This window comes from Corapipo altera, unplaced genomic scaffold (genome assembly GCF_003945725.1).
Source record: "Corapipo altera isolate COAL_440 unplaced genomic scaffold, ASM394572v1 268, whole genome shotgun sequence".
NCBI classification, from domain to species: Eukaryota; Metazoa; Chordata; class Aves; order Passeriformes; family Pipridae; genus Corapipo; species Corapipo altera.
The window spans coordinates 9,886,906-9,906,131 of record NW_020884901.1 but is presented as its reverse complement, the minus strand read 5'-3'; the positions used below and the strand labels follow the sequence as shown (position 1 = coordinate 9,906,131).

General features: G+C 47.8%; 1 protein-coding gene across 2 annotated transcripts in view; it reads left to right on the top strand.

Moving 5' to 3' along the window:
* The window catches only part of PNPLA7 (patatin like phospholipase domain containing 7), a 133,170-nt gene that overhangs the window by 102,077 nt on the left and 11,867 nt on the right, over positions 1-19,226 (top strand). For both annotated transcript variants that reach the window (XM_027649990.1, XM_027649989.1), the window contains exons 28-33: positions 5,080-5,196; positions 9,739-9,808; positions 11,818-11,934; positions 14,611-14,759; positions 16,193-16,345; positions 18,868-18,975. In XM_027649990.1, the coding sequence (XP_027505791.1) occupies positions 5,080-5,196; positions 9,739-9,808; positions 11,818-11,934; positions 14,611-14,759; positions 16,193-16,345; positions 18,868-18,975 (714 nt within the window). The remainder of the gene's footprint in view (positions 1-5,079; positions 5,197-9,738; positions 9,809-11,817; positions 11,935-14,610; positions 14,760-16,192; positions 16,346-18,867; positions 18,976-19,226) is intronic.

The following is a 19,226-nucleotide window of genomic DNA, read 5'->3' as shown; positions in this document are numbered from 1 at the left end:
TTGGCATATCTCTAGTTGTACACTTGGGGCTGGGAGAAGGGGTGTTTTTAATGGGATGTGTTTTCTGGACCAAATGAAGCAGCAAAGAAATAAATGACTCTTTTTTCAAAATACAGAGGGATATGAAAATTCCAAGTCAGACTAGTTACTATTTATTGCTTCTGTGCATCTTCTGTACCTCAATTTAACCAGCAAAGCAAACAAGCCAAAGCTTTCATGTTTGCAGATTGTTGGGGTTTTTAATTGGAGAATTAATATTTCAAAGTATAAATATTTCACAAAGAGTGGAACATTCTACTGTGGAAGGGAGTGTGGTTATAGGAGTGTGGTTTCTGTGGTTATAGAAAGCTAAAAGGGTTTCCATAATGGGAATGAGGGGTGGCTGGGTGGGATGATGGGCCATCTGACGTCTGCCACTGTCTGCCACTGACAGCTCCAGTAAATGTGGGGGATCTGAGGCAGCAGCCCTGAGGTTCTGCCTCTGACATTGCTCTAGTATTTGCACATTGGGAGATATTGTGGTTTAACAAGCTGCTCTGGCCAGAAATTAGTCTTTTGGGGGTTTTTCCCTGTTGTGGTACTGCCCATCCAGCTCCATGAGCTGCTGCAGAGGCAGCCGGGCTGGCCCAGGGCATGGGGAGGGCAGAATCAGCAGCCTCAGCTGGGTCAGATCAATCTGCTGTTAGACTGGATGCTGATACTCCTCATGGAATCACAGAACCATTGGAAAGGACCTTTAAGATCACTAAGTCCACCCACCACTGCCAAGGCCACCGCTCAACCCTGCCCCCAAGTGCCACCTCCAGGGATGGGGACTCCACCACTGCCCTGGGCAGCTGTGCCAGGCCTGGACAACCCCTTCTGTGAAGAAACGTTCCCTGATGTCCAACCTGAGCCTCCCCTGGCACAGCTTGAGTCTGTTCCCTCTCCTCCTGTCCCTTGTTCCCTGGGAGCAGAGCCCAACCCCCCCCAGCTCCCCCCTCCTGTCAGGGGGTTGCAGAGCCAGAAGGTCCCCCCTGAGCCTCCTTTTCTCCAGGCTGAGCCCCCCCAGCTCTCTCCATCTGTTGTTTTGAGGAACAAGCTGTTCTCTGCCATCCTGGGTGATACCCCCACCCACAGCCCCTGTGGGACCTGGTGCAGGTTGGGGATGGATTGGGAAGGTGGAGGAGCAGCGTGGGGCTCAGGAGCAGGGCTGATGGGGAGGGTGGGATGCACACAAATGGCCTCTTTACTGGGGAGGATCATTAGTAGGTGCAGTGTTTCGTAAATCACTTCTCATCCCACACTCTGATTTGGTTCCCGTGCCAGAATTTATGTACAACAACAGCTCCGAGCCCTGCAAACAAACACAGGATCTGAGCTGAGCAGGGAGATGTTGCCAGGCTGGATGGGCACAAGGATGGTGTGGGAAAGGCACCTCCTGAGCAAGATCAGCTGGGAACTGGTGCCAGTCCCTGTGTTGGGGGCTGTTCAGCACTGGGTCAGGCACAGCAGGAGGGAACAGGGGCTAAAGCAGCTTTAACACACCCAGGTTAAATCCAGAATAACTCAGAGGTTCGTTACAGGTCGTGTGTTAATTAACAGGCACATATTGTCTCTTCACTGGGGTTGATGAGCTGCAGAGAACCTGCCTTGGGTGTCCCTGAGCTGCAGAGACCCTGCCCTGGGTGCAGCTGCTGGGGCTCGGGGACAGTGTCCCCCTGCCAGGGGGCTCAGCAGAGCTCTGGGACTGCGGAATTGCATCTTTAAAACCTCATGGAGCAGTTGGGAAGTTTGATCCCCAGGCTGCTCTCCAGCCAGCAATTAGAGCAGGGCAGAGTGCTTTTCCCTTGGCTCAGCCAGCTGGAGTGTTCCCTCTGCACAGGGAATTCTGCATTTCAGAGGATTCACCACAGAGACAAAAAGTGCTGGGTGTGTTTTGTTAAATCTTAATTTTATTGTTGTTTGTTTGGTTTTTTTTATATTAAGAGCTATAAGAAAAATCTTCTTTTATGTGGTGGTCTGGTTCATATTTACCATTTAAGTTGTGTTATTTTGGGGTGTTGAAGTTAACCCTAAATCAGAGTTGGAACTTGGGAAATTCGGGTAAAAGGCTGCCTCCAAAATCCCAATGTACCTGTTGCTTTGAGGTGCCCAGCTGAGGCCCCAAACCATCCTACTCTGACCCTGCAGTGATCACATCACTAATGATCATGCAGATGAGATGCTAATGAATGTTAACCCTATTTAACAAAATGGCTAAATCTGATTTAAACATACCCCTACCTCCTTATCCGTTTCTCACCTTTACCTGACTCAGAGGTGCCTATGGTGTCTTGGATTCATTCTAATTTTATTAAACTCTTAGGTTTCTTAATAGTTTGCCTTTAAATCTGAACTCCCATGATCTGTAATTCCTGCCTTCAGGATAAATCTATCCCTGTAGTGCTGTTTACCTGAAACCGTTGCCCTGAGTTATGTTTTTATTTTGTCTTTAACGTTTTTCTGTGTGAATTCCTTTGCTTTGATCATTAAAACTTTATACAGGAACGCTGAGGAGGCACTAAAGGAAAATCTGGATGCTCTTTGGAGTAATTTAAAAAAATACTGGAAATTTTTAAAATTGTTTTTAGTTTTTTAAACTGTTTTAAAATTTTGGTCTTGCGACAGGTTTTCCCATACCTTTGCTTTTTTTTATAGACTCAGGAACACTAAAAAATCCTGGGATTGTCTTGGGTTTTGACACCAGTTTAGCATAATTACCCCAGTTTACCATCAAAACCCAAAACAACCAGAGATGAAAATTCCTCTTGTCCCTCATCCCATGTGTTTGCTGCATGAGCAGAACCTTGTCCCTTCCTTGCTGAAGCTGCTGTAAACCCCAGGGTCGCTTTACTAAAAGATTTTAGGGTTGAAGGTCTGTTTTAAAAGAAAGTTCATCTTGCAGCAGAGCTGTAGAAAAAAAATTCATGAGAATTTAATGAAAAATTAGGAAAAAACTCTTCCCTTTGAGGGTGGGGAGGCCCTGGCCCAGGTTACCCAGAGAAGCTGTGGCTGCCCCATCCCTGGAAGTGTCCAAGGCCAGGTTGGACAGGGCTTGGAGCAACCTGGGCTGGTGGAAGGTGTCCCTGCCCATGGCCCTTGACCTCTTGGTAGGAAGTGGAGCAAGAACCAAGAGGCTCCATCTGCCTTTCCAGAGGGTGACCTTTAACTTGATTTATCTGGGAATAGGAGGTGGGAGCAGCTATTCTTGGAAGGCTGAGGGAGGTTGTTGGCCATCAGCATCAGCTGGAAAGGCATCTTCCAGCTATGAGAATATTAAGGAAGAACTGTTCATTAGAAGTATTTTGTTCATGGGCAAGCTCACTGTGGGCATTAGTTGCAGGGGAAATGTAGAAGCTCAGCATCAGAAATATCATTTGCTGCAAGGAAAGTGGTTGGTGCTGAGTGGGAGAGGTTTTTCTTCAGTATTAAATAAAGGGCTTTTTGTAAATGCCTCTTCCCCTGATCTAATCATTGTGACTAGATCTGTGACTATCTGTCAGAGACCTAAGCCCTATTTTAAGTACAGAAGTAATTCCATTTCACTCTGAAGCTGTGGGTAGCATGTCTGTACTCACCCCATCAAACCCCAAATGAAGATGTGAATGAAGATGACTGTTCATAATTGGGTTTGTGCTCAGGCTTTTACGTTCTCCCACATTTCCTGTTCATATACTTGTTTTTAAGGACCTTTTTTTTATACTTGGGCATGTATTCTCTGGACAGATCCCTTATATATATTTAAAAGCAGCTAATTCTGCTGCTCCTTAAATCACTGTTAGAGTGAAGCCAAGGCCAGATGTTGCTCACAGCTGCTTTAGCAGCAGGTTTGAGGCTGTTCCATGTTCTGTGCCTGGCTGTGATTCTCTGCTCTCTGTGAAGTTGTTTGTTAAATTATAGAGAACATGTAGAGAGAGAAGATACTTCATCCAATAGAAATATTTTGCCCAGTGAAACCCAGTTTAATTGGGAAGGGATTAATTGGGTTTTTTTGTCATCTATTGCATTTAAACTGAGATGCAATATATAAAGCAGCGAATTTTGTTAGGATTTATTAGGATTTGACACCAATACCCTGGTTATAGACAAATACAATGGTCATAATGCCATAAAGGTCAGGGATTTTCATCCTTTTATCTAATAGGTTAGTGCACAGGTGTATTAATGCTGTTGAAATGAAGAAAAAAGAACCCCATGAAAGCTTAATTCCAAGAGATGTGTGTTTAAAAGAGACACAATGCCTGGTTTGTGCTGTAAAAGGGCTTTATAATGCCTTAAGAATCCTGATGGGGTTTGGTTTCTCTGGCTCGTGCAGAGATATTGTAGCAGCATCCAAATGCTGAGTCCATAACATACATAACCAAATAACTCAGTTTGGAATGGCAGATTATCAACCCTGAGCCATGGAAAGTGTTCAAAGCTCTGTGATGTGTGGCTGACTGAACATTGCTGCAGTCCCAAGGAAGCCCAGACACAATTTTCTAGGTGCTTAAACACTGAGGCAGAGAAAAGCTTCCAGACTGGCAGAAAAAATTAGGTGTGGCCCCAAATGAGAGGAGATGGGCTAAGGGATGGATTCCTCTGCTGTGGATTTATGGTTTCCTTCCCACACTGCTGAACCAGCAGAAAGGATGGTGAAGAGGGAGATAACTCATAATATCTTTTTGTTATTTGACAAATGATGAAGGATAAAGCTGCACCATCCATGTGCATGTGCAGAGGCTGAGCTGCTGCTTTGTGGGATGGGCTGATTTTGGGGCACCAGGGAAGCAACACAATGCACATTTTCCCAGCTTTGTTGCAGACTGGCTGCTGAGGTTGCTGCTGCTTTTGGTTTTTCATTTCTGTACCACACAAGATGCTCCTGGTTGTGATTTTTGCAGGTGTATTTCTGCCCCCTCTGCACCTTCTGCACTCACACTTGTGATGGTTCTGACATGTCGGCTCTAAACTCTGGAATATGATGTCTCTGGAATTGCAGCCATTAAAGCTCACGTTCATATGGATTCTGGCCTATATTTACCTCTCAAATACCTTTTTTTTTTGTTTAATTTTTAGGTTATGAACTCGGTGTTTAAGACTATTTTAGACCTGACCTATCCAATAACCTCTATGTTTTCTGGAGCAGCTTTTAACAACAGCATCAACAACATCTTCAAAGATAAGCAGATAGAGGTAGGTGCTTATTCACCTCATGTTTAGGGAATGATGTCACTGTGTTCTGTTGCAGCAGAAATAGCTTTTTTTCCATGCTAATAAGGAATCTGGGGCTGTGAGATGACTAAAAATATGGTGGAAGTGTGACTGTGATGTTACATGACTACAGGAAGGAGCCTATTCTTTCTTTTTGGTGGATTTAGAAAACACAAGTTGTAGGTTATTTGTAGCCACTTCTGTTTGACAAAGAGATCCCATTGTCTGAGAGCACAAGTGACGCTCATGACACTTGTAGGAGAATTGCTGAGACTGTTCCATCATTATTTTTCTGCAAATAAGGTCTTCAGAGACCTTCAGGGCACACCAGAGAAGGGCTTGAGTTGGGTAGCATTTGGTTTGGCTTCTTAAAAATTTCATTTTTGAAGCTGGAGTGAGTTTTTCTGAGCAGGCTGCTGAGAACTGCAGCAATGGCAGAGTGTGTTGTGTCCTGGTTTGCACTTGGTGACCTTTTTGCAGTTGCTGGGTGTTGACAGGTCCACCTGAGCCAACAGCCACCTTGGGAACCCCACCTGTCCTTTGTCCCTCAGCAGCAGCAGATTGTGAAGCACATTATCCATGTTTGTCTTCCCAGATCACCCAGCTTAGGGAGTGTTTGGATAGCCTGGCAGTCTTACCTCATTTTCAATTTTAACCGAATTATTCCTGTGTTTGGAATCCTTGTGATGAAAGGTTATGTAGCAAATCAACACTGTATAGACTCTAAATATATTTATTAAAAATAATCCAAAACATTCCCTACTGAAGTGGAAGTATGAAAGTAAGTGATTAATCATCACATGGCTGAAAATAGCAGTTTGTTGTGCAGAGGGGATGGTGCTGGAAACAAACAGGTTTGGGAGTGATAAATCCTTTAGAGACTGGGATTATTTTTGTGGTGTCGTTTGGCAGACCCAAAATCATGTGGGTCCCTTCCTGCAGTGCTCCAGCTCCTATGTTTGGTTCAGCAGTGCCTGGTGGAAAACATGTGATTGTCCAGGGACTGTCCAGCTCCTCTGCACTTGTTTGGATGTGGGTTCCTGGCCTCAGGCAGAGCCCCCAGAGCTCCACTTCCCCTCTGGGTTCCCCTGGAGTGAGTTTGGGTGGGGCAGGGCAGGGTGAGGCTGGGGGATAACCCTGAGCAGAGCATTGAGGAGAGAGGGACAACGTGGAAGAAAATCTCCTCTGAGCTCAGGTGCCCCTGCTCTGTGGAATCATGGAATTGTTTAGGTTGGAAAAGCCCTCTGAGATGGAGTCCAACTGTTCCCCCTGCACTGCCAAGGGCACCACTCAACCACATCCCCAAGTGCCACATCTGCACATGTTTGAACACTGCCAGGGATGATGATTCCACCACAGCCTGTTCCAGTGCCTGACCACCCTTTCCATGAAGAAGTTTTTCCTACTACCCAACCTAAACCTTACCCAGCACAGCTCAAGACCATTTCTTTCTATCACTGCTTGGATTCCAGCAGTCAGTTCATTGTACTTCCCTTTTAAGATGCAGCAGGTTCCTTCCTTAGGAATTGTAGCACCTGTAGTTGCATGTTCTGTTCTACCCTTGCAGTCACAGGAAGGTTTTGTCCAAGAGAACACCAGTTCTGGGACATCCAACAGATCACCTCTGTGAGTCTGTGCTGGGCATCACCAGCAAAACCCCTCATGCCCAAAGGTTTCCTCCTGTGGGAACTTCCCTCAGATAAATAAGGACAAATGTTGTGTAGCTCAGCCAGGAAAAGGCAGTTATTCCTTCATTGCAATTCCCACTATCAGCACAGGACAACCAGTTGGCACTGGGCAGAAGAACTGGGAGCTGCCCAAGGGTAAAGGGTGACTGAGGAAGTCACAGGAGCTGGACTAGGAAACATGAAGCCTTGAACAAATGTTTTGTCAAAGCACTATTTAAAGCATCCAAACTGCAGACATCCATCTTTTCTCACGAGTTGCAGTGGGTTTGGGTGGGTAGCAGTGATTTCCAGCTGGAAATAGGTATTAATAATGTAAGAGTTAATTACAGCCTTACAAGCAGAGGGTGAGTTTAGAGGCTTATCCACAACTGCTCCTTCCCGGCAGGATCCACAGGGATTGTAGCAGCACCTGGGAACTTCCTCCCCAAGGGGCTGGGTGGGCACTGACCCTCCCTCTGTGAAAGCTTCAAATTAAGAAGCACTGGGCTGGATCCTGCTTTTTGCTGCCCATGGCTGTGAGGTGACACACACGTGTCTCCTCCCTCTTCTACATCAGAGCCAGGAGCAGAAGCACTTACGTTGAGCTGTTATTTCTGACACTGAAAGGGAGGTTTCCATTTTCTCCCGAATTTGCCAACCCTTCCTTGCAATGTGGGTGTTTCTGAATTCCCAGCAGTGCTGCTTGTGGGGGAGCCCTGATGACACCAACCCCGTCACTGCTGCAGCAGCTGCCAGCCAGGGGTGCTCCCCAAGCAGGGATCAGCCTCTGCACGTCCTTCCAAGGGCACATGGAAACCCAGGACAGGGCACTGGGACACAGGAACCAAGGATAGGGCACTTGAAGGAAATTTCTCAAGAAATACAGTTATTTTCCTCTGAAATCATCCATCCTTTTTGGAGAACACCAGGCTCTGGAATTTTTACTCGCCATGCCAGAATTTTTATCCTCGTGCCAAAATGCTGTTGTAAACTGGGGGTTAATGTGTGAGAAACCAGACAAGGTTTTATTAAGTCCTGTTTCAGACCAGTGGAAGGATCCCTCAGCAATGCAGTCTTTATTCCTTCTTGTTGGGCTTGGGTTCATTTCCTCTGGGCAGGTGTTTGAAAGGACGTGTCAGAGAGGCTTCTTTCCCCTTTCCCCTCTTTTTACTTAAAAACATGGTTGGTACACTGGGATCTGCAATTACCAGAATATCTTCAGCGTGGAGAGGCATCCTAATACTCCCATAGTCACACTTTATTCATCCTCCTTCCTCTGGCATTTACACCAGCTGGGTTGTGATACTGGTGCAGCATCTGTGAGTCCTCCCCAGCCCCACCATCTTTGCAGAGCTGCTGAAGAGGTTAAACTCTCTAGAAATAAACCTGTTTCATGGCAGTGCAGAATTTCAGATTGAACAGCACAGAAACTCACAGCAGGAGTTACAGCCTGACCAGTGAGGGAGGCCTTCCAGCTCCTACTGGCACTGGAGTCCAAACCCAGTTAACTGGAGTTTAAGACCCGTCAAGGCTGTGCTGCAGAAAGCCCACACACTGTGCCCCAGGAACAAAGGCCAGCTGGGAAGGCAGGTTTTCCTCTAGAGTGTTGTTTCAGCTTTGCTGACTGACAGAGCAGCATCAGCTGTTCTCTGGGATAAGCTCAGTTTACTCAGACAAGTCCTGCTCCTTCCCCTTCCCAGCTACCGTTTCACCAGACACCATGGAGACTTTCCAACACTGCCCTCTCTCCAGCAAACCCCTGTGCAGGGGGCAGGTCACCATTCCATTTGCTTTTTCTAGGATGTGAGTGCAGACATGGCTGAAAGGAGAACTTCCCCTGCCAGGAGCAGGGGTGGCTGCTTTGGTCTGGTCTTGTTGAATAAACTTGCACAAAGCACTTGGCTTGGCCACTGTTTTTGTATCTCACCCTTCTTCTTCTGTTCTGCACTCCTCTGCTGTGTTACCCTGCAGGATCTCATTCAACTTCTAGGATCTTCTTGGAGATGTGCCTTGCAGGATCCTTTGTTCCTGTAGCTCATGCTCCACAGTTTGGTGTTGCCAGCTTTGGGTCTGTGTTTCCTGCTCAAATGCCCCCTGGCCCCATCACCAGGAGGTACAAATTGTTCAGCCACGAGGCCATAAATCATGTTCTTCCCTCTTTGCCTTGGGCTGTGAAGTCTCGAGGACCAAGGCAGGGAAGATGCTGCCCAGGTTGGGGTTGAGGAAGTCAATAGTTTGCACACTGATCCATGGAGAACATGATCATGGGAGACTTGCTGGGAATGGGGGACAAACATCCCCTGAGTGGAACCAGCTGGTTGCAATGCAGGGGCCACACTGGTGAGGTCAGAGATCTCTCTTGCTTAGTGCCATGTCCCCAGGGGAGGCCAAAAGCAGCAGGTGTTGTGACCTAGATAAGAACCAAACATCTAAAAGGTGAGTCTTCCCTTCACCTTGTCCTCCAGCACCAAAGAGCCTCGGGATCCCTTTGGATGAGAGGGGGGCCATCAAACCCCCACCCTTCCTGAGAGGAAAATAAAGACATCACACAGAAGGTGACCTCTGGTTTGAGTGAGGAGGCCTCTCTGTGCTGGACAGTCTGCTGGAACAAGGGCTTCTTCTACTAAGAAAAGGGAAATAAGGATTTTTTTCTGCCTTGGTTCTGAACAAAATGTCTACATAAGAAACAAATGTGTGAATTCAGACACAGGACTGAGGGGTGTTCCTCCATCCATGCAGGTGTTTGCAGCTTTGTTTGGTAAGAGCCAGAGGTTGTTGCTTTGGTTTGTGTCAGGCAGGGGGGGTAGGTAAGTGCAAGGTTTCAGATTTACTAAAATTGGGACCTCCTCTGTTGCAGGATCTGTGGATTCCTTACTTCACCATCACCACTGACATCACTGCCTCAGCCATGAGGGTCCACAGGGATGGTGAGTGTGCAGTTGACCCTCTCCAGGTCTTAAATTGTGATGTGAGGCTTCGGGGTCACTCCTTATGCCTGGAATTTTTCTCACCTTTAAATCTGTCTTTCCTTTTGTTTTTCCCTTCTCTGTTATTTGCTGAGCACCAAACTGGGGTTGTACACAGGTAACAAGGAAGAGAGCTGTGGGGAAGACATTAAAGAAGATGCTGAGTTCACTGTTCAAGGAGAAAATGGGCCCATTGACACCATTCTGTTTCCTTAGATCATCCCTTGAAGTGCAGGTGTTTTAGCCACAAATCAGACTTAATGCAATCAAAACCTTTTAAGATTCAAATTCCACATTACAAAAAAAAAAAAAAAAAAAGACTGTTTTCCCCAAGAACAGATTTCTGTGCCTGAAGCAGAGGCTGGGTTAGGTTCTCATTTGTGGCCAGTCCTTCTTATTTCTCTGGAGGAAAACTGATGTACTTCAGTGAGCGAGCAGGGAGAAATATCCGAGCTGCTGACCTGGTGACATCCCTGTGGGACACTGGCTTTGGCTTTTGTCTATTTGAGGTGACAGGGCAGTGACTCAGACTCACTGAAGGCAGCACAGGCCTCCAGGTGCCCCAGATATTCCCTTGGGGAGCTGAAGCCTTTGCTGCCACGTCTCTGATGTTCTGTCCTTGGAGCTGGCTGGGGTAGGACTGTCCACTCCTGCTGTTCAGGAGCAGGAAGCCCCTGAAGGACATGGGGCTTTGATCAGGGGCAACCAGGGCAGCTAAAACAAACAGAAAAAAGGATTAACTCCCTTTAGGGGCTTTGTATTCCCTTTCCACAGCAGGTTAAGCAAATTGAGGTCAAGAAAGTCACTCCATCGAGCTGCTTGTCCCTGTGGAAGTTTAATATAAGGAGAGAAATCAGCTGGAGAATCTTTATGGTCATCTTCAGAATTCACTGAAGGGAGAGGAATTAAGTTCCCAGCTGCTGTCATTTCCCATCTTGGTTTGGTCTGTGAGGTGTAACACAGAAAGTCAGCATTTTTCTTAGGTGGAACTTCCAACTCAAACTATTCGTACCAAACCCCAAATCTGCCAGTGTTAACCTGTGCTAACAGTAGGAGTGCTGGGGTTATAATTAGAAACAGAACTGTGATCTGTTTGAAAAAGAAAAATCAGTTCCCAGTTTGCTGGGAAGAGTTGCTGTTTGAAGCACCAGGCAGTTAATTACTGAGCACTGAGCCAACACTGCAAGGCTCACTTACTCTTGATATTTTAAAGATTCACTTCTCAGACAAGGCCCCTTGGAAATGCAGTGTCTTCCCAATTCAGCTAATGCAAATGTTAAGAGAAGAATCAGTGTTTAAGATCCTTAAAGTAGAATGTTTTAGAGGAAACAGATCCAATCCATTTCTGCTTGATTAAACTTTGTTTCTACCAGCTTAAAGAATTATAACTTAGTTCCTTACAGCACTGACAGAAGTGGTCCAAGAGGAGATGTGATCCCCACCAAGCACTTGCAGTGGTTTCACAAGTGAAAACATTTGCTTGTTGCAGAGGAGGGAAGAGAGAATTTTTGGGCTTTTACAGCATGTATTTTTCATGTTCAGGTCCTGCTAAAAGTCTGTGGATCTCTGTAGAACTTAATGGCTTTAGCTGCACTTGTTCTGTGTGTCCCCTTGTCCCCAGGAGGAACCTTTCCCTTCCCTTATCAGCCTCAGCCCCACAAAGCCCTGAAGATGATTCCTGCAGTCAGGCATGTGCTGAGATCTCCTTGAAGGCAGTAAATATGAGGCATGGGCTTAAAACTCTAGATTCTGGGGCTTTTGCCTGGTAGTGTGTTTGCATAATCTTGGTTTTTTCCTAGCCAGGATTTTGGTACAGAAAATAATAAACTGCTTTAATAAGTTCCTCGCAGTGTTCTGAGGAAAGCCTCTGCCTCCTGATTATTTTAATGAGTGCACAAACCTCCCCCCACTGTGGCAGTAACTCGTGCTGGGTCATTAATGCTGGTTCCACCCCTCCCTCCATCCTGCAGGCTCCCTGTGGAGGTATGTCCGTGCCAGCATGTCCCTCTCGGGGTACATGCCCCCCCTGTGTGACCCCAAGGATGGGCATCTCCTCATGGATGGAGGCTACATCAACAACCTTCCAGGTAGGAGCACAGCTCAGCTGGGAAGAAGTTCCCAGCACAGCCCATCAAACAGCCTACAAACCTTGGACCCTTTTTTCCACCATATTTCCCCAAAAAAAGGAAATATGGAGAAATCTCACAGACCTTTAACCTCATGCTCCATAACCTGCAGTCCTTGTTCTCAGTTTCCTGGGTGTTTCCTTCATCATGGCTTTATTAACACTTATTTTTTGTTATGAAGTATTTCCTAGCAGCCATATTCTGAACAGACAATTCCCAGCTAATTTTGAATTATTTTAGTGCTTGCTGAAAAGAAGAGAATCAAACCACAAACACACAATCTATCTTGGAGTTTCTCTTCAAAAAATATCAGTTAATTAAGAAATAATCCTGAGAAAGCAGCAGCATTGTTGTTCAGGTGTCACCCAGAGCACGTGGCAGTGGGGGAATCACGGGGTGATCACAGGAGGGATGTGGAGTGTGGGGTGTTCTGAGGCCTGAACCCAAAAAGGATCCCAGGGTGTGAATCCCCTGGTGTGTGTTTGGGATGTGTTTTGTGTCAGGTTGTCATCACAGTCAGGCAGCACTGAGGGGTGGCTGGCTCAGAAAGGTGGCCAAGGCAGCAGAGCTGCGTGGTGTCACTGCAGTTTGTGACTGTGCCTGTGCACAGATAAAGGGGGAGGAATCTCAGTCAGAGACTCCCAGACAAACCCAGGCTATATTTTTCCATCAGGGCTATATTTGCCTGAAAAAACAGAAGTGGAAATGGCACAAAGTAGATCCCCCAAATCAGCATCTGACATTCTGTTTGTGCCTGTAAGCAGAGGTGTGAACTGCAAACCAAAGCAGCTTTTCCACCTCCACAGCTGGAGAGGGCAAAGAGCAAACACCCAGGTGACACTGGGGGAAAGCACACAACAGACGAAACGAGCCCAGGAATATAAATCCAAGTTGCAGAACAGATCAGGTTTAAAGAAGTGTCTAAATAAAGCATCTAAATTGGCTCTTCAAAGCTGTAGTTTTCCTACGCAGAACTATTCTGGAAACAGCAACTATCTTGGACTCTGGGGGTGTGGAAGAAATATAAATTCATTCTGTGAAGTTCATGTCCTTCTCTTCCCTCCCTCAGCACTTCCCTAAATCCTCGCCCGTATCCAATGACTACAACCAGACTTTTTACTGACCTTGAAGTAGGAAGTGTTGCCTCATTTCTCTCCCACTTTGAAATGTGAACCTTTCTCTTGGATGCCACAGCCTTTCTCAGACTGGCATCCTCCCAGCCCCTCCTGGCAGGCAGGTCCCTGTGCTGCTCCTTCCCTTTGTCACCCTCTCTCTGAGGGCTGACCTGGTCCTGCTGACTCCCCTCTGTGAGGCCACTGCCACTTGCTCTCTCTGCAGGTCCCCCAGGTCTTTCGTTCTCATGAGAATGAGGTAGAATGAGGTAGAATTAGTGAGGGTTTAATGAGCTCTTTCCCATTATACCTTAATGTGGTGTAACTGCTGTGTGTCCCATCTCCTGTCTCCTGATCCCTCTGTACAGTTTGGCTGCTGCTTCACATGGGTTCTGGTGACAGCAGGGCCACTAATCCAGGCCAGAACATACCCTGTGAATGATTTCACCAGCAGTTCAGCAATGGGAACTCACCCTAAGGTCATGTAGGGGCCTGGTCAGGACGCTGGGATTGCTCCCATAAAAAGGAGCGAGTGGGTTGGGAATCTCTCTGAGGGGAAATGGTCTCAGCGGAGTTGCTACAAGTCATAGAATCACATAGAAACACAATCATGTTGAGTTGGAAGGGACCCATCAGGATCATTGATCCCAACTCCTGGCCCTACACACGTTTATATGGAAGCACAGAGTCATTTAGGTTGGAAAAGCCCTCCAAGATCATCGAGTCCAGCTGTTGCCCCAGCACTGCCGAGGCCACCACTAACCCTTGTCCCCAAGTGCCACATCCACAAGTCTTTTAAATCCTCCCAGGGATGGGGACTCCACCACTTCTATCTCAGGCTGTTCAGAGACACTTGTGGTAGGTGCAATATCAGGTTATATACTCAAGCCATATACATATATATCTATATATATTTATATAAGAGCAGCAGCAGGGCTGGCAGCAGTGGCTCTGGCACCTCCTCAGGTTATATATTTGTGCCATTTACATACATTCATATATACATATATATCACAGAATATTCCTAGTGGGAAGGGACCCACAAGGACCATTGAGTCCAGCTCCTGGCCCTGCACAGGCCCATCCCCAAGGGTCACACCCTGTGCCCCAGAGGATCATCCAAACTCTCCTGGAGCTCTGGCAGCCTTGGGGCTGTGCCCACTGCCCTGGGGACCCTGGTCAGTGCCCAACCAGCCTCTGGGGGAAGAACCTTTTCCTGAGATCCACCCTGAGCCTGCCCTGACACAGCTCCAGCCATTCCCTGGGTGCTGTCCCTGGTCCCCACAGAGCAGAGCTCAGTCCCTGCCCCTCCTCTGCCCCTCCCCAGGAAGCTGGAACTGCCATGAGCTCTCCCCTCAGTCTCCTCTTCTCCAGCTGAACACCCCAAGTGCCCTCAGCAGCAACAGGGCTGGCAGTGGTGGCTCTGACACCCCTCAGGTTCTACACTGGAGCCATGGCCATACCCAGCTATATACCCATGTACACGAGGGCACAGCTCTGTGTCTGACACCCCCTGTGCCCCCAGCTGACGTCGCCAGGTCCATGGGGGCCAAGGTGGTGATCGCCATCGACGTGGGCAGCCGCGACGAGACCGACCTGACCAACTATGGCGACTGCCTGTCCGGGTGGTGGCTGCTCTGGAAGAGGTGGAACCCCCTGGCTGAGAAAGTCAAGGTACTGTGGAAGCTTCCCCTTGTTCCTTCAGGGTGACAGACCATCGTCTCTTTGGGTTTGGGCTCTCCTTCATGGGTGAGGAGAGCTGGGCAGTGACACCCAAGGGAAGGCAGTGGTGTGGGAAGGGGCTGGGAGAATTGTTAGAGCAAAGAGCCCTGTCCTTAGAGGTGCATTAGTTATGATAAAATGAGAATTTATTAATTTTATCGATAAAAGTAGTAAATTTCTCCAGTTCAGTGTTTCTATCCTGTGTGTCTCTGAACTGATTATTTTAGCAGTAGGCAGTAATTAAGTACAACTGATAAATGTGGGGCTGCAGAGCATGATTTTATCATTATTATGTATCTCTTGTTGCATGTGGTTAGGCCAACTCTGTGCCTTATTCTGCATTTCCTAAATTACCTGGCTCAGCAGCTTCCCCCAAGTGAATACTGTCTTGTTTTCTTCCCTCCCAACTGCATTCCTCAGTTGGAACTAGAACTAAAGTACTTGCTTGCGTTTCCCAAAGTTGGAGAAAATACTGCAAACTGTGGGTACTGCTCTGCAATCTGAAGTTTTCCTCCGGGATAACTCACTTCCCTGAGAAGGTTTGGTCTCCCTGTGGGAGCTGGTGTGGGTGTGCAGTGCCCTGGGCCTTGGCAGAGGTGACCCTGCTGCTCCCAGTGTGTAACAGGAGTGTTTGGTGGTGGAAAATGGAAGGCCCTGACCCTTCTCAGTAGAACCCAGGGAAACATTCCAACTGCCCAAATGGCAGTAGGCACCCATGGAAATATGGGATTCGTTCTGAACACCAGAAAACACTTCTTACTGGTAGTGGCAAAACACTGGCCAACCAGAGAAATTGGGGAGTGTCCATCTGTGGGGATAGTCAAAACTCAGCTGGACATGGTTTTGGACACCCTACCCCAGCTGCTCCTGCCAGAGCAGGAGGGTTGGACTGGATCATCCCTGTTCACCTCAACCATTCTGCAAAACCTCTGCCCTGGCACTGGAGGGGGCAGAGAATCATGGAATCACGGAATGGTTTGGGTTGGAAGGGACCTTAAAGATCATCTTGTTCCACCCCCTGCCATGGGCAGGGACACCTTCCACCAGGCCAGGTTGATCCAACCTGGCCTTGGACACTTCTAGGGCTGGGGCATCACTGATTTCTGCCTTGAAGCATCACCGTGCCCCTCTCACCCCAGCACAGATATCCCTCTCGAGCTACCCTGCAATGAAAGACTCAGTTCAATCTTGAACTGCAGCAATTCTGAAGGCAATTCCCCGCGTGCTGTTGATAATGGAGACTCACTGTCTGCCTGCCCACACTGCCCGGGGAACAGATGGAGGTGCTGATGTGTGAAGGCCTCGCTGTGATAACCCGCTCGTTCTCCACTGGGAGCACAGACCATATTCCTCAGTTCCTCATGATTGGTGTGTCTGGTGTGCAGGTGCTGAACATGGCCGAGATCCAGACCCGCCTGGCGTACGTGTGCTGCGTGAGGCAGCTGGAGATGGTGAAGAACAGCGACTACTGCGAGTACATCCGGCCCCCCATCGACCGCTACGGCACCCTGGACTTCGGCAAGTTCGACGAGATCTGTGTGAGTGCCCCCCTGTCCCTGCTCCACACGGACCTGCTGGCTCCTGCTGCTAATTACTGCCAGGGCTGGGGGAGAGTAGTTGGCACAGAGTGAATAATTGACACTGAATAATGCTGTGGAATGATATCCCGGCCGGGAGATTGGATTAGCGGCACAAATTGAGTTTGCGATCTCGATTATATAATGACCTGTGAAGGGATCAGTTGCCTCGCTCTGCTCCGTGGCAATTCCTGCTCAGCTGCTCGGAGAGAAGCTCTTGGGTGTCTGAGCTTGGGGTTTTCTGAGCTGCTCTGGGCTCTTGGGGTTTGTCTCCCCTTGTTGTTGCGTGAAGGATTTGCAGAAGCCTCTTGGGGAGGCCGTGAATCCCAGAAATGGAGGGAAGAGTGAAAATACCTGGCTCTGTTAAACGTTTCAACACTTCTGGTAATGAAACATCATCCACAATTCCTCTGCACCCAACAGAGGGTCGGGAGATGGCACTGGTGCCAGTGGTTATTGTAAAAAAGGTGCCACCAGGTTGTGCAGCGCTGGGATGGGGTTGTGTTTGTTTGAGTGTCAGAACCCAGCGTGGGCAGAGCTGACTCCAGGTGTGCAGGGAATTGTCTTGGTGACAGAATCCAACAATCCTGACAGAAATGTCCCTGCCCAGGTGGAAGCAGCGATTCTGGCTCCATGTGGAAGGGATTTTACTGTCTCTTCCCATTCTTTGCCTGCTTTAACCATGCAGGCATCTTCCACCTCCAGGTGTATCTGCAGAGCTTTGCTCTTCTCCCAGGCTGGAAACCCACCACTTCTTCTTTCAGTCAATCTCCTTTATAGCTTAGTGAGAAGCTGGGGTGTTCCTTAGGCTGCAGGTTGATTTTTCTGGCTTATAAACACTGATCAAACCCAGGAACACAGTGTAGCCCTGCAGACTCACATTTGGGAGAGTCCTTAGGACACACAGCAGCTGTTCCAAACCACCAGCTGATTTCCCCACTACAAATATTTTCTCTAGGCTATTTGATGTCTCTTGGCTCCTGGGCAAACACTGCTGGCTGCCAATGGCTCTAAGACTTTGCTGATAAATAATGTTCTTTGCTCTGGAGTGCCCTGGCTGATCTGAAAACCCTGACAGACAGGTCTGGTAGTTCATCACAGTAACACATCGTGAGCTGTCACATCCCTGTTCTGTCTAATGTGGTGGTGTTAAAGAGATGTAAAGACACCAGGCAAATGTAGTCAGTGGAATAAAACTTGAAAAAGTGTAGTAACTCAAATATGTCACTGTCTGTGAGCCAGTTCTTGGCAGCAGACACCGCAGGGATGGAGGGGCAGCACCCTCCTGGCTCCTGGAGCTGAATAACTTCTGTCCACAAGGGAACTTTAAACTGTGTTGACCTTAAAGGAAGGGTCAATCCAGGCATTCCTTTATCTTTATGGGCTGGGAAGTAGGGGGAGTTTTATTTTCAACCTTGTGCCTGGATTTTACAGAAAAGAGAAATGGGCACCATGGTTTAGTTCCAAGGAACTAAATCTCCTCTTCTTGTCAAACCCCTCTTCTGTGTCAGCCCCAAGCTCAGCTTCTCGTGGTTATTTTGGATCAGGCTGACCCAGAGCTGTCAGGTCCTTTTTCTCCTGAGTAATCACACCCACTCTGGGCTGGGAAGCTGGGATGGATTACAGGAGGTGAATTCCACCCCGGGTGCCACTCATGCTTTGAACCCTCATCCAAAAACCAGAGGAGAGACAACACCAGCTCAGCCAGGGCTGCTTCCCACACTCAGAGCTGCCACACAAGGGTTAGTGCTGCTGCCAGGAGCTGGGATCCAGGGCTCCCAAAAGCTGTTGCTCTGTCCTTTCCATTTGATTTTTCGGCACCATTTCTGCTGCTTTTTGAGAAAAAGAGTAAAACTTGCAGTGTTGGATCTATTTCTTCCAGTTGTTTCCCTGTTAATGGCAGTGCCATGTTATTGTTCCAAGCACAAATTACTTTATACTTTTACACGAGAGGAACGTGGAGTGTGTGGGTTTGGTGGTGTCCACCTGCCATCCTTTCTGCTCCAGCAAACTCCTCCAGCATGTTCAGTGCTGTCTGGCTTAACTTATTTCAAGAGATTTTGGAACCAGGGCTCTATGGGAGCCCTTTCTTTGCAGGGAAATTTTTTTTCCTTGGCTCTTCTTGAGCCAAGAGGAGAGAAGACACATGTATATGGGTTGTTACCTTCTTCCAAAGACAGAGCCAGGACTGGAAGGGCATATTCAGTATCCTGAGCTCCTCTTTCTGTGGCATTATTCAGTGCTGTCAAAATAGTGCACTTTTCATTGGATACTGAAGCTGGTGTTTGGACTTAAAATCGAACCTTGTTTCCTTCATTATTCCCCCAGTTTTGGGCTGGAGAGTTTATGTAGCCAAGGCTGGAAGGCAGCAGAAGTCATCCTGGCTTTGGGCTCGAGCTCTGGATTCCCTACTATTTGCAGATGATAACATATAATGGTTTTTTTAGTTATTAATTACTTTTTCTCTCTTGACTCTTTTGCAGGAAGTGGGATATCAGCACGGGAAAACAGTATTTAATGTCTGGTGCAGGAGTGGAGTCCTTGACAAGATGCTAAAGGATAGGCAAGAGATCTGCAAATCCAAAACTGATGTAAGTGCTCAGTGAAAGGCACTATTCTGCAAGAGCTGCTTGACTGTTCTTCACTATTCCTGCAAGGAACTGCTCAGGGCTGGAGAGGGAATGCTGACTGCCCTGAGTCCTCTCTGTGAGCTCACAGCTATTAGTGAAAGCTGTATTTTGGGCAAGCAGGGGCGGGATCAGTTCTTCAGAAATATCTTTCCTTGAACCACACCCTGGCTGAACAGGGTCCTGCACTGCTCTGACCATCAGTACCAGCGTGG